The sequence below is a fragment of the Notechis scutatus genome, chromosome 2, assembly GCF_049901735.1.
Source record: "Notechis scutatus isolate UNSWTSFEM ecotype Mainland chromosome 2, rNotScu1.2, whole genome shotgun sequence".
Classification (NCBI taxonomy): Eukaryota; Metazoa; Chordata; class Lepidosauria; order Squamata; family Elapidae; genus Notechis; species Notechis scutatus.
In genome coordinates, this window is record NC_142010.1 from 249,949,304 (window position 1) to 249,963,127 (window position 13,824).

Below are 13,824 nucleotides of genomic sequence, written 5' to 3' on the forward strand. Positions count from 1 at the left end.
GAATCTGAAGCAGTACAACAGTTTAAAACCAGAAGTACATTCCACCCTTATCTTAAAAAGATTGTAGCTAGCTTACCGGATCTTCTGCCCGGGAAAATCCTTCATTGGAGAATGTCATTGATGACATCCGGGCCGTGAACGTGCTTCATTGGAGAATCTGATTTATGATATACCCGGGGGGGGGGGAATAGGGTCACAGCTGACTGTGAATTACGTATGCCAGAGTTGGCTTCATTTAGGTTAATGCTGGCATACTGCTCCTAATAAATCTTTTGAAGTTTTTTTTTTTTGAAGCTTGGCTCAAGGCTCATGATTTAATGAGGGCAATTGCCGGAACCCTGACAGATACTTGTTCACAATATAAGTATCACCTTGTTGAGGTGTGTTTTGAGGTGGTTGGAGAAAATGCAGACTCACTGATTCTCTTGGAAGCCTTCAGACCCATCGTTAGATTGAACTAAAACTCTCTCAGGACTAGATTTCTGTCAATTGGTTTAATACAGTACATAGATTAAACAAAAAGAAAACCCTACTGATGAATCAGCAAAGACCAAAATGCCAAAGATTGGAGGGATAGGAGCAAGTTTTTCAGAAGATTTGGTTCACTTGCTGATGGGTCCTTCTATTCTGAGTGGATGTGTCTGTAGAAAGTTAGCACCTAGAAGAATGAAATATTTTAGGAAATATTAAAAAAGGCAGAATATTATATTTTTCCTAAAAGAGAAACATGTTTCTAAAGATAGAAACTCAGAGCCTCAGCTCCCTGCCCCAAGCAGATACTAAGATGAGGCCAGCCTTTAGATATGCAGATTTGGTAATCCATTACTCCCAGCAGCAAGGTCTGAACAAAGGTGGGATTAGCCCTCAGCCCCTTCATTGCATCAGCACACTTCAACCAAACTTGACTTCAGGACAAACATGATCCCCCACATGGCCCCATGGGAGTCTGACATCAACCAATAGAATACATGCCCTTGCCACAGGAACAGGAAGCTCAAGAAGCAAGGCCTAAGAGAAGGTATAAATACCCCCACTCTAAACTCCATGCGGTCAGCCTCCCAGGACCTCAAACCCATGTGGTCCTGTCCATCAATAAACCATCTTTTCAATCAGCCTCCAGTGTCTTTCTGCCCCACTTGGAACTGAACCAGATGGACATTTCTTCCAACATGTCTCCAAAGAGAACTCTGCTGATGTGTTTTCTGGCAGCTAAATGAACGAGTGCATCAGCTCAAGCTAATAGAACCTACATCAGCGGGAATGTTTCACAGAGAAGATCAACTTATTCTCCAAAGCACCTGAGGGTAAGACAAGAAGTAATAGATGGAAGCTCAGTAAAAAGAGATTCAACCTACAATTATGGAAGAATTTTCTATCTGTGAAATTATCAGCGGATTGCCTTGCCTCCTTGTGAGTGCTCCATCACTGGATTTTTTAAAGAAAAGATTTGACAGCAATTTGTTTGGAATGGAAAAACGGTTTCCTGCTTGAGCAGGGGGTTGGACTATAAGACCTCCAAGATCCCTTCCAACTCTGTTATTCTGTATTGTATTATTTTTGAGAATCGCAAATCATCAAAAGTAAAGAAGGAAGAAATTGTTTTTGCATCCAGGAAAATAACTTGGAAATAAGTTTGTCTGATTGTCCAACTTCAGTAAGGATTTTATAACACCACTCTGGATTTTCAAAGTAAAATTAAATATGTAAATAAATCAGAATAAATCAGGGACCTCTGAGTTGGGCTTGACTCCTGGTGAAGGCATAGACAAAGACCCACCACTCTAACTTGAAATTGTGGGACAATTCATAGCTGCTCCCTGGACATCTCAATAATTATTTTTTCCATCTATTTCCTGTATATAAAGAAAAGAAAATTTACAGTTACTGCGGCTACTTTGTCTTACAAAAATGATCACTGGATGCTACCAAACAGATATAGAAACCTCTTAACTATAATTTGCCATCTGTTGCTCACTCTGATCTTTGCAGCTTGATTAGGTATACCAAGAGATTGCATTTTAATAACATAAAGCTAACTATTGCAGTGCAGGACAACACACGGGCAATGCTACTAGATCTTCATAGCTCTAATAAAACCTCAAGCAAAGTTTACACTCTGTGTGTTATGGCATACCCATGGCTTGTTTCTTAATCTATGATTTCCTGGATGCACTCATTAAATGTAAATGAATGTGGCTGGGTAGAGAACACATGTTTAATCAAAAGCAAAACAGTTGTGTTATGGATTAATATGATGTATGAACCAGGTTCTGTGTGAAAGGCTACTATGTAAAGATTTTGTCAGACAGTTGGTTGTCACATCAATTGCTGAAGTCGTATTTCCTGCAATCAAGTTTGAATGCGGTTTACTTTGAGTTTGTATCTATTGTGTGCTCTTGTGTTGTTATGGTTGAAGCTGAAGTATTCATTGACAGGTAGGACATTGCAATGTATGATTTTATATACCATGCTTAAGTCAGACCGAAAAAACGATATTCAAGGTTTTCTAGTTCTAGAATTTCAAGTCTGGTGGCATAAGGTATTTTACGAGTAGAGGGTGGAGAACTCTTCTTGTGAGGTTCTGTGTGAAGGCTACTATGTAAAGATTTTGTCAGTTGGTTGTCCACATGAGCACAGATCCATCAAAGGGTTGAGCCAGCTCTATGGCCTTGATCCAAGAAAATGCATTAAAAAACTGTATATTTAGCTCTTTATATGGTTTATATCAGGGATCTCCAACTTGGCAACCTAAGAGTTTCAACTCCTAGAATTCTGGGGATTGAAGTCCACAAGTCTTAAAGTTACCAAGTTTGGGGACCCCTGGTCTACAGTTTTGCCTTCACAATGATGTATCTGGATAACAGTTTAGATAATTATTTGACATGAAGATTCAAGGACATGATTTATTGCAAACATTAGCCTTTGCTAAATTTGGATTTGAAGATGAGGCAGGAGGTCAAACTAATCATTGTACAAAGCATACTTTTGTGCCATTAGTGCAACAATGTTGAGCTAATTTAGAGACATATCTCTTGGAGTCCTTACACAGATTTTTTTAAATAAGCATTAAAGAGTGTTATGTTTCCATCAGAGGGGGAAGAACCCACTGGAGATTGTATATTAAGATTGCATCTTTCAGTCTAGCTATTCCTTTGAAAAATCTAGTTTGGCATAGTTGCAGAGGGATACTGAGCAGCACATTGCCTGCAATCTCTTTCTGGCTCTGTGATGATTGGATCAAACTGAGAGTAATTACCTCAATAGATTTGGGAAGTATTTATGTTGGAAGCCCCGTCTTGTTGCAGCTGGTAATAACTTCTGTGAGTCTTTGCAATCACAAGCTTAAGGTATTGATTGAATTCAAAGGGTTGGGACCCAGATGGTCAGCCCTACCAGTGTGGCCTGCCCTGCTCTGGCCTTGGGGAAAATTGGGACTCTGAGGATTCAAAATTGGGAAATCCGAGAGTTCTGCCCTGCTCTTACAGCAACTGGCCTGAAAAAGTGGGGAAGAGAGAGAGGGAGGGAGGGAGAGAGAGAGTGAGAGAGAGAGAGGTGAAATAGGAGAATTTAAAGATCAGAATGAGAAATAAACACATAAAACCTGCCCATATCTTTGGGTGCGTGTGTCGAAATGGCCTGTTTGGAGGGTAGCCAGCATCTTTTCAGCATGAGCTCTGCTGAACATTGCTAGATTGTGTTGTTTTAAAGAGCTGTTCTGGAAGTCCCGTAAAAAAACAAAACAAAAATAGACATAGTGCAATGCTTTACAGATACTTTATATAGGGGTGGGGCAAAAAAAACACCAGTCCCTGGGTTTGTGATTTTTTTAAACAGCCACTGCTTATGAAAAGACCGTAAGGACAATCAAATATATTGAGGACATATAAAACTCTAATTACAAAACAAATAAGCATTTCATGTTAAAGCCTTAAAATGTTAAAGGCTTGAGAGATTTGGGGACTGAGGACTAAAACATACACTGAATGGTTGTAGGAAGTGGGCATGGCTGGTCTAGTGAAGAGAAGGACCAGGGGAGACATAACAGTCTTCCAATATTTGAGGGGCTGCCAGAGAGAGGAAGGGGGTCAAGCTATTCTCCAAAGCACCAGACAAGGAATAACGGATGGAAACTAAACAAGGAGAGATTTAACCTGAAAATAAGGACAGTGAGAACAATCAACCAATAGAACAGCTTGTCTTTGAAAGTTGTGGAAGCGACATCACTTGAGACTTTCAAGAAGAGATTGGACTGCCATTTGTCAGAAATGGTGTAGGGTCTCCCGCTTGGGCAGGGGGCTGGACTAGATGACCTACAAGGTCCCTTCCAACTCTGTTAATTGTTAAAACAAGAGGTAAAATCTGTTTTTAACTCTATCCTAAGTATTCCTCGACTTACGACCACAACTGAGTCCAAAGTTTCTGTTGCTAAGCAAGAATGTTGATAAGTGAATTTTGCCGCATTTTATGACCTTTCTTGCCCCAATTGTTAAATGAATCACTTCAGTTATTAAGTGAATAACACTGTTGTTAAGTAAATTTGGCTTCCTCATTGACATTGCTTGTCAGAGGGTGGCAAAGGTAATCATATGATCTCAGAACACTGCAACCTTCATAAATATATGCCAACATAAATATATGTTGCCAAGCGTCTGAATTTTGATTACATGACCATGGGGATGCTGCAAAAATTGTGAAAAAATGGTCATAAGCCACTTTTCTTAGTGCTATTGTAACTTCAAATGGTCACGAAATGAAAGGTTGTGTTGTAAGTCAAGGACTACCTGTAATTCAGTTATAGTGGGAATTTCTTTTATACTATAAATCAAGGGTCTTCAAACTTGGCAACTTTAAGACTTGTGGACTTCAACTCCCAGAATTCCTGAGCTAACATGACTGGAGGAGGAATTCTGGGAGTTGAAGTTCATCAGTCTTAAAGATGTCAAGTTTGAAGACCCTGCTGTAAATGGTCCTGGCAGCTAGGCCATAATGAAATCATTTTAGTTATGGCTTAATGCATTGTAAACCATGGTCCATGGAGTAATATTTTTGCAGTTTAGGGCAATTGTAATTTATCCAGTTAAATATGGTTAAGGAAATCAGAAGTTACTACAATGTGTGAAGCAGAATGTAGTTTGAAAATTATGCAGCAGTGACAGGTATGGAAGGCTTATAGAACATCAGTAAAAATAGCTGAGCTGTATCTTTAAAAAACAAGAACCAAGTACAATAACAATGGATACTGAGTGCTAGAAACAACCAATTCCAATTTCCACTGCTGGGTAAGTTGTTGGCCACACTGTGTTTGCAATGATCTTGTTTAATATATTGATTTTTCTGGCTCAAAATATGATTTTGCTACTCCATCATGCCATGCTAAGAAACCCATTTCTGCTATACCGTTTTATTCTTCTGCCCTATACTTAAGGAAGGACGGAAGGAAGAAAGAGCTGCCATCTGGAGAACATAATCGCTGCAGCAATTGCATTAAGTGAACTTTTATTGATTAATCTTGCAATGGGTCTGCATTGTCAATTGCAGGATGAAGTAGGATGGTCATCAGAACTTAAGGAGACTTAAAGCCCCAGGTGGTGTTCTGAAATGCCCGAAGGAATAATGCAGAGGGTCGCAAGTGATTCCCAGGAGATTTAGGATGTGGTCTTTGTTTGGTGAGATTTTTGGTCCATCTTGTTCTGTAGATGCAAGGTTGAGAACCCAGGTCCTTCACTGTTTCTAAGAAATATAGGAGACACTGGCTACAGTACACAAAAACATTTTTTTTTTGCAGTCCCTATTTTGTCTTTCTTCTTTGTTTTCGGTTCTTTGAGTATGCCATAAACAACATTCAAATCAAAAGCATTGCATAGATAGGTAGGTAGGTAGGTAGGTAGGTAGGTAGTAGGTAGGTAGATAGATAGATAGATAGATAGATAGATAGATAGATAGATAGATAGATGATAGATGGATTATAGATATTGATAGATGATAGATTTTAGATTTTAGATATAGATAGATAAATGATAGACAAATTGATTGATTGATAGATAGATGATAGATGATGGATGATAGATGGTAGATAGATAGATGGATTATAGAAATTGATAGATGAAGATAGACAATAGATTGATGATTGATAGATGATATAGATAGATAGATGATAGACTGATTGATAGATGATAGATAGATGATAGATAGATAGATGATAGACAGACAGACAGACAGACAGACAGATGGACAGATGCATGCGTGCTCATGCACATGCACCATACAGGATGTGTTTTGTGTTTGGAATTCCAGACCTTGGAAGAGATTTGTCAGGTCACAATGAGATTCTTGTTGCTTTCTGACCAATTCTCTTATCAAAGAAATTTCCCATAGGAGGAACTAGGGAAGCAAATTAATCACATTTTCAGATGGGCAAGCATCTTGCTGAATGTCTTCGATTTCCTGGTTTCTCATGAGGAACTGGGAATAGTCAGATGTAAATGCTCTACTTCAATGGACAAAGGAGTCTGTATCTGAAAAGCTGCAATACACGTATGCATGTTGTGGTTACAAACAAGTCTTCAGATATTCTGTGTTTTACAAATGCACATATGGCATCAGACCCTTTTGACCTGGCTTATATACATTGGGTAAGTCATAATATTTGTTCCGTTTTGGCTTAGGAAATACATGAACACAGTTATTTTGGTTTTGCCTTTTCCTTCTTTCTCCAGATTTCAGTAATACATCGACCTTATTCAGAAAACAGCTTGATCCAGCTCAGAAAACCTTCTCACTTGTGGGGTGTCCAAAGTAGGGGATTAGCTGATTACTTACTTACTTACTTACTTACTTAGGTTTGCCTGAACTGATGAGAACCAGTAGAAGCCCACCCTTGATTACATATCTAATTCTCCCACCTGGAAGAGAGAGACACCTTTGCTTTCATTTGGGTCCTAATTCGAGTGGTGTGTGAATTCAGGGAACTGTAGCTTCTATTAATTGAAGTATATCAGCATTCAGAATAGTCATGACTCCACTCCCCAATCAGTATATCTCCTGATCATGCCCATTGCTTCCAGTTGCCCAGAAGAGTCCAACATTCATTTTGAGATGTCTTGTCATCTAGTACTTGGAGTTTCTGGAGACTCTGACCTTGTCCCTATCAGCAAGAGAGAGTGAGTTAATGATAAAAGTAGCAATAGCACTTACCCCATAATGCTTTACAGCCCTCTCTAAGCAGCTTACAGAGTCAGCTTATTGCCCCCCAACAATCTGGGTCTTCATTTTACTGATCTTGGAAGGATGGAAGGCTGAGTCAACCTTGAGCCACTCAGAATCAACTTCTTGGCAGTGGGCAGAGTTAGCCTGAAATACTGCATTCTAACCACTGCGCCACCATGACATGGTATAGCATAGCATAGCGTAGCACTTAGACTTATATACTGCTTCACAGTGCTTTATAGCCCTCTCAAAGCAGTTTACATATTGCCCCCAACAATCTGGGTCCTAATTTTACCGGTCTCGGAAGAATGGAGGGCTGAGTCAACCTTAAGACAGTCAGGATCAAATTCTTGGCTATGGGCAGAGTTAGCTTGCAATACTGCATTCTAACTATTGCGCCACCATGGTAAAAGTAAAGCTTTGCCCTGCTCAGTCATGTCTGACTCGAGAGGGAAGTGCTCATCTCCATTTCTTAGCCAAGGGAGCCAGCATTGTCCAAAGACTCTTCCGTGGTCATGTGGCCAGCGTGACTATATGCTGAGGCACACGGAACGTTGTTACTTTCCCACCGAAGTGGTAGGATAATCTTCACCTCTTTGTGTGCCCCGATGTTGATCCCGAGTGATAGTTCCAGGGGAATCTTTCTATATATCTACAAGATTTCTGTATCTCGAGGGAATTTTTAATGGCTTTGATTCAGTTGCTGATATTTGCCAATTTCCTAGAGAAAGAGACTAAATACTCAGTTTTAGCCCGTGTCAATACAGGCCAGGGGTGTCAAACTGGATTTCTTTGAGGGCCAGATTAGCACTGCAGTTCTCCACGGGCCAGCTGGGGAGTGTGGGGGAGGCGGGACAGACGCCTCCTGCAGCCGACCCTGCCAGCCAAATTGGAGTGGGGGCAATGCGCATGGCCTCCTGCAGCACTTTTCCAGCCAAAATGGGAATATTTCCCTGTTTTTAGCTCAACTGATTCGCAGCGAATGGCCATGCGTCAGCTGTTTTATTCACCAGCACTGACATAGAAGGTAATTTTTTAAGCTTAAAATGAGTGTTTTTTGAACACTTTGCGCACACAACGTGTGCGTGCAAGCGTGCGAAGTGCACGCTCACCGAACCGGTTGTTAAAGTGGTTGCATCCCACCACTGGGCAAGTGGTCTTGGTGACAAGGATGGTATGAGGGTCTTGCCTTCTCACAATAACAACCTCATTCAACTTCAGATGCTTGTTCATTGTGGGCCTAACCCTATGAATCTGATGTTGAGATGGACCAGCTGTTATTCAGTTCAATCTGTTAAACTTTTTAAGGCTACGAAATGCCAAAATCGTGTCTCATTTTATTGAGGATTAAAGAAAAACACTTATGAAAATAAACTGGATAAAAATGTTTTGATAATACTCTATTTCCACTAACATTGAATCCAAATAAAAAGATGATAGTGTGCTTTTTTGAGCAAAGGGAAGGTCATAAAACGCTATTTGGATGGGACTGGAGAATGTCTAGCATGAGGTCTTTAAAAACAGCGTCTAAAAAAGATAATGGAAAACCACATCTGAAAGTTTCAAGTGGAATTCTTTTAATTACCCTTTTATTTCTTTTTGTAGAAGTCAGGAAATGGGTCTGGAGGGCTTTTTAGAAGTTCCATTGGGAAGGACATATAAGGAAGGAAAAGCACAATTTGTTAGGGAATGAAACAAAAGTTTACATGTAATCAGGATATCCCAAAATGTTGTAGGACAGGTTTGATAATCCGGAAAATATTTGTATAATATTCTTGAGTATTTCACTCCACCCTTCTTAAGAAACCATTTTAAGAGAGATTTGATGACAATTCTGACTTCATAAGATATCTATATAGAGTATCATTTTTCAGATTCAAAACCAACTGGGCAGATTTTTTTAGGCCATTCATTCATTATTTTACACACATTGGATTAGGAATCTAGCCACAGAATAAAACATTTAAAGACTTGGAAGGAAATCATACACTTTTATGAAACTGTTCAGTCATTAACATTAACAATAATTAAAAATTGCTGAGAGTTGAATGGCATGTAAATTAATAATAATGAAAAGAGAGGAGAGAGCAAGTTTGACTTGAAAACTGTCATTATTAAATAACTGAATTTGTACAGTGAACCAAGCCGACCTGTAAAGTGGCATTTTTGTATTTTGTCTTAATATCTAAGCAATATAGTGTGTCTGTCATGAGGTATGACTTAGGATATTGTATGTTCAAACCCAATTGTAGCTTACTCAATAAACCATGATTGATCATGCAATCATAGGGTTGGAAAAGACCATGGAGGTCTAGTTCAACCCCTTGTCCAGGGCAGAAATTCTCAAACCATGGCATAGTGAAATGTGTGAATGGCTTGCTTTTGCATGTCACACTAATCCATAATCAATTGCCTGAAAATCAGAATGTCTGAGTTCAACCGAAATGAAATGAAGGGTTGTTTTGTGATTCAGTACAATGGATGAACTTGGCAAAAGGCTGCATTTTCTTGAGATGCTCTTTTAAAAACTTTTTAAAGCTTTGAATCTTGGACAAAAAGTTAACATTTGTTGGTATCTAAACTTAGTTTTGGTTTTTTTTTTAAAGAATATTTTACTTAATAGTTTTATTTCGACGTTATTACATTATATACTACTCAAAGCAGCAAACATACATAATACTCTTTCCGTCTCCTATTCCCCATAGCAACTATCCTGTGAGGTGGATAGGGCTGAGAGAGAAGGCCTGGCTCAAAGTCACCCAGCTGGCATTCATGTCTAAGGCAAGACTAGAACTCACAGACTTCTGGTTTCTAGGCCAGCATCTTAACCACTATACCAGTCTGAAAAACAAGGAGAATTTGAGCATAAATATTCAAGATTAAAAGACCTTCCTTCCTTCCTTCCTTCCTTCCTTCCTTCCTTCCTTCCTTCCTTCCTTCCTTCCCAAGATTAAAAGACATAAAAGAAATACTTTCCTTCCTTCCTTCCTTCCTTCCTTCCTTCCTTCCTTCCTTCCTTCCTTCCTTCCTTCCTTCCTTCCTTCCTTCTTCTTTCTTTCTTTCTTTCTTTCTTTCCTTTTTATCCTATGGAGATGAAGAGGTTAACTGTAAAATGTGCCTCTGTCTGTGAAACTATCTGCATAATTAGAAATTTGTCTTTGATGCCGCCTCTTCTTCCTGCCTGCAGTCCTTGTAGTAAATAATGAATAACCCACATAAGTTAACAGAAAGCAAAATGAACAGATTATAGAATTAACCAAAAAACAAAATAATCTTAGGCAAAATCTTCTCATTATTAAGCATTGCAGATAAGCTTCTAATCCTGCATCTGAAACAGATTTATGGTTTTAATTGGGCTGTTTCCCTTTTTCTAGGTCAAGCAGGTGTTGGTGAGTGTGGAGGAGAAATTCCAGGCTGGTGATCATACATTTCTGTGTGGACAGCTGTAAAAGGAGGCAAGCATGAAATTCTGGTCTCTTTCTTTGTTCTCTTGCTATGGATTCCAGAGCAACAGTGTTCATTCCTTTTCATAAAGGCCCTCTGTTGTCCTGGCCAAATTGGGAGTGGAAGAAGAAGCCATTATTACTATTATTATTATTATTATTTTTAGTTTTGGCTGTCCTTGTGTGTCTTTTTCCTGCATTTTCTTGGTCCTATCAAGATGGCTATGAAAAAACCACCCAACAACCTTGGCTTGGAAAGGAACATTGATCTGACCCAGTTGAAGAAGAACCATTTCTTGACATAATGGAATCCTGGCATGACCACAATGCCCATCACTCCAGAAAACGCGATGCTGTTTCTTCCCATCCTTTATCGATGGTTGCAGGGCCACCTGAAACGGGAAGCTGAGGAACCCGAGCACAGCCTTTGTCATTCGGCCATTAAGAAGCTGAGAGAGTACATCCAGTTGAACTTCCCAATAGAAGAGGGCAAGCGACACTACAGCCCCAGTCCTGTGGATATGGAAATCTGTACGGTTTACTTAACCAAGGATCCAGAAACGACAGAGCCGCTCGGCCTAAGTTTTGGCAATATCCCTGCTTTTGGGGATTATGGTGAAAAAAGGAGAATGGGGAGAAGAAAGAGGGGACATAAAGGCCCAGTGCTTGATGTTGGAAGCATTTGGGTCACTGATTTGAAAAAAAACAGTCCGGCAGGGAAATGTGGAAGAGTTCGCTTGCGAGACGAGATCCTTTCGCTGAATGGCCAGCTAATGGTTGGAGTGGATATTGGTGGTGCAAGGTAAGACATGATGAAGGATACTTCAAGATTGATATGGATGCTCATAGTGAAATCTTCCAGATATTGGTAAATTACAGCTCCTGGCAGTTTTACCATGCTTCCTTCTGTTTGTCTTGAAACTGTTCTAGTCATTTGATTGGCAATATAGCTTCTAATGCTTGGGGAAATGGGATTGATTTGATTCTCTGTATTCTTTCACAGTGAGCAAAATTCATTTAATTTTCTAATCCAAAATTTAATCGCACTGATGGCTGTAAGGAAACTTGAGTTCATGCTCAGAATCTGTACATCTCTGTGTTCTGTAAGTCATCTAATGTAAATAAGAGCGATTCAAATTGCGTAGTTGGAAATGCAACTGATTCAGAAGCAGCCCAAGACTTGACAATCCAATTGTTCTGGTGTTTACAGCAAAATATAAGACTAAATCTTTGGCTTTTTGATTTTAGTTTAATGGGACCTCAGTGGGATTCTTTAGATCGGGGCAGTCAAGCTCCCAGCCTATAGGCCGGATGCATCATGCGCTGGCCACGCCCACATCCGATTTAGCGAAGGGGGGGAGTTCCGATACATCCTGTGATGCTGCCGTGATGATGTGAGTTAGACACCCCTGTTTTAGATCATGTTTTTCTGCACTGGGATGATGGGAAATGTAGTCGAGCAGTATGGAAGATACAGGTAGTTCTTGACTTACAGCCATTCATTTGGTGACTGTTGGAAGTTACAACGGCACTGAAAAGAGGGAGTTAAGACCATTTTTCACACTTACGACTATTGTAGCGTCCCCGTGGTCACGTGATTAAAATTTGGCTGCTCTGCAACTGATTCATAGTTATGATGGTTGCAGTGTTCCGGGATCATGGGATCAATTTTTACGACTTTCTGACAAGCAAAATCAATGGGGAAGCCAGGTTCATTGACCAACTACGTCACCAACTTAACAACTGCAGTGATTCACCTAACAACTGAGTCAATAAAGATTGTAAAATGGGGCAAAATTCACCTAACAACCTTCTTGCTCAGCAATGGAAAATTTGGCCCCAGTTGTGGTTGTAACTGGAGGACTACCTGTATAAGAATAAATCATTGGTATTTTGGGATTTCACGTTAATGGGGAATTCTTTAGATCACGTTTCTCTGTGTGGAGATGATGGGAAGCGCAACCCACAGCAATATGGAAGATACCAGCTAGAACAAAGCCAGCATTACCCAACCTAATGGTAAGACTACTGGAATTCCAGGTGGATTTTTAGATACAGGGACAATCCAATGTCCTTTTTCCTTCTTTAAAACCACACTGTAACCCCCAAGAATACTGAAGCAGTGAGGCCTCTGCAGAGAGCTAGAGCTTTTTGGGGTGGGTGCATGGGAATGTTTTATTGTTTTTATGGTAGTTGTGGCCTGACTAAAATAGATATATAAAACTTATCAGGGACTTATTGCACTGATTTTTTTATCTTCTTTGGTCAGAAAATGTTGCCTGTTTGTGCTGCCAACATTTGAAGTGAGGCTTAAGAGCTTTTCTGGCCCACTGTCATTTACCTCTGGTCAAGCCTTATGTACTTCTTGGCTAATGAGTAGAGCTACAGTAAATTGTGCAGAATGATACAAACCACAGTGTTGTTTAAAGAAAAAGGAAAGGAGCAATGTAAATATGGAACATGTGGAGCCAGTGGATTTGTCTTTCTTTGGAGCAGACTTTAAAAGAAGAGATAAGCAGTGGATATGTGTTTTTACTGGACTGCCGAGTTTATTGGACTAACCCTCTTTGTAGAGCGTGTTGGCAGATACGCTCGCGAAAAATCACCTTTCAGCTTCCTTAAGATTGTCTTTAGTATTGAGTTATTATATTGGGATAAACAGTTGGTGCAGGTGTTTGATGAAAACTAAGCCTGGAAACTAAGTCTCCTAAAGGAACCGAACAGGAGTTTGAACTTGCCAAATACCAGAAATAGGGAGTGAGCAGTCAATTTGGCTTCCAAGTATCTCTGTTCTGGCTGGTATTAAGCCCACTAAGAATCAGGGAAGGATTAACACACTTTTGTTGGGATTTTAAGCATTGGCTGCCAAGCCAAATGTTGCACAGAGAGAAATTGCTTGGGAAAATGGAACACCTGCCTCTGTCCTGTTGGTTTGCAAGAAGAAAAGATGCACGGGAAAGAGTATCAAATCCCCCCAAACAATAGCATAATTCCCCTTCTTCTTCTTTGCTTGCTTGCTTATTTTGGACTCCTGCATCTGTTGCCGTTAATGATGGAGTCAGCGGTTGTTTGCCGCTCCCAAAGTTGGAATGGTTGGATATTTATTTGGATTCTTTTCAGTAATGCTTTGATTGCTTGAAGGATCCAAATTTATTTGGATATTTTTCAGCAATGT

At 39.9% G+C, this 13,824-nt stretch overlaps 1 protein-coding gene across 3 annotated transcripts in view; it reads left to right on the forward strand.

Annotated features, from left to right (window-relative positions):
- The window catches only part of PDZD2 (PDZ domain containing 2), a 316,382-nt gene that overhangs the window by 90,991 nt on the left and 211,567 nt on the right, over positions 1-13,824 (forward strand). For all 3 annotated transcript variants that reach the window (XM_026666378.2, XM_087958543.1, XM_087958550.1), the window contains exon 2: positions 10,581-11,451. In XM_026666378.2, the coding sequence (XP_026522163.2) occupies positions 10,967-11,451 (485 nt within the window). In that variant the 5' untranslated portion in view covers positions 10,581-10,966. The remainder of the gene's footprint in view (positions 1-10,580; positions 11,452-13,824) is intronic.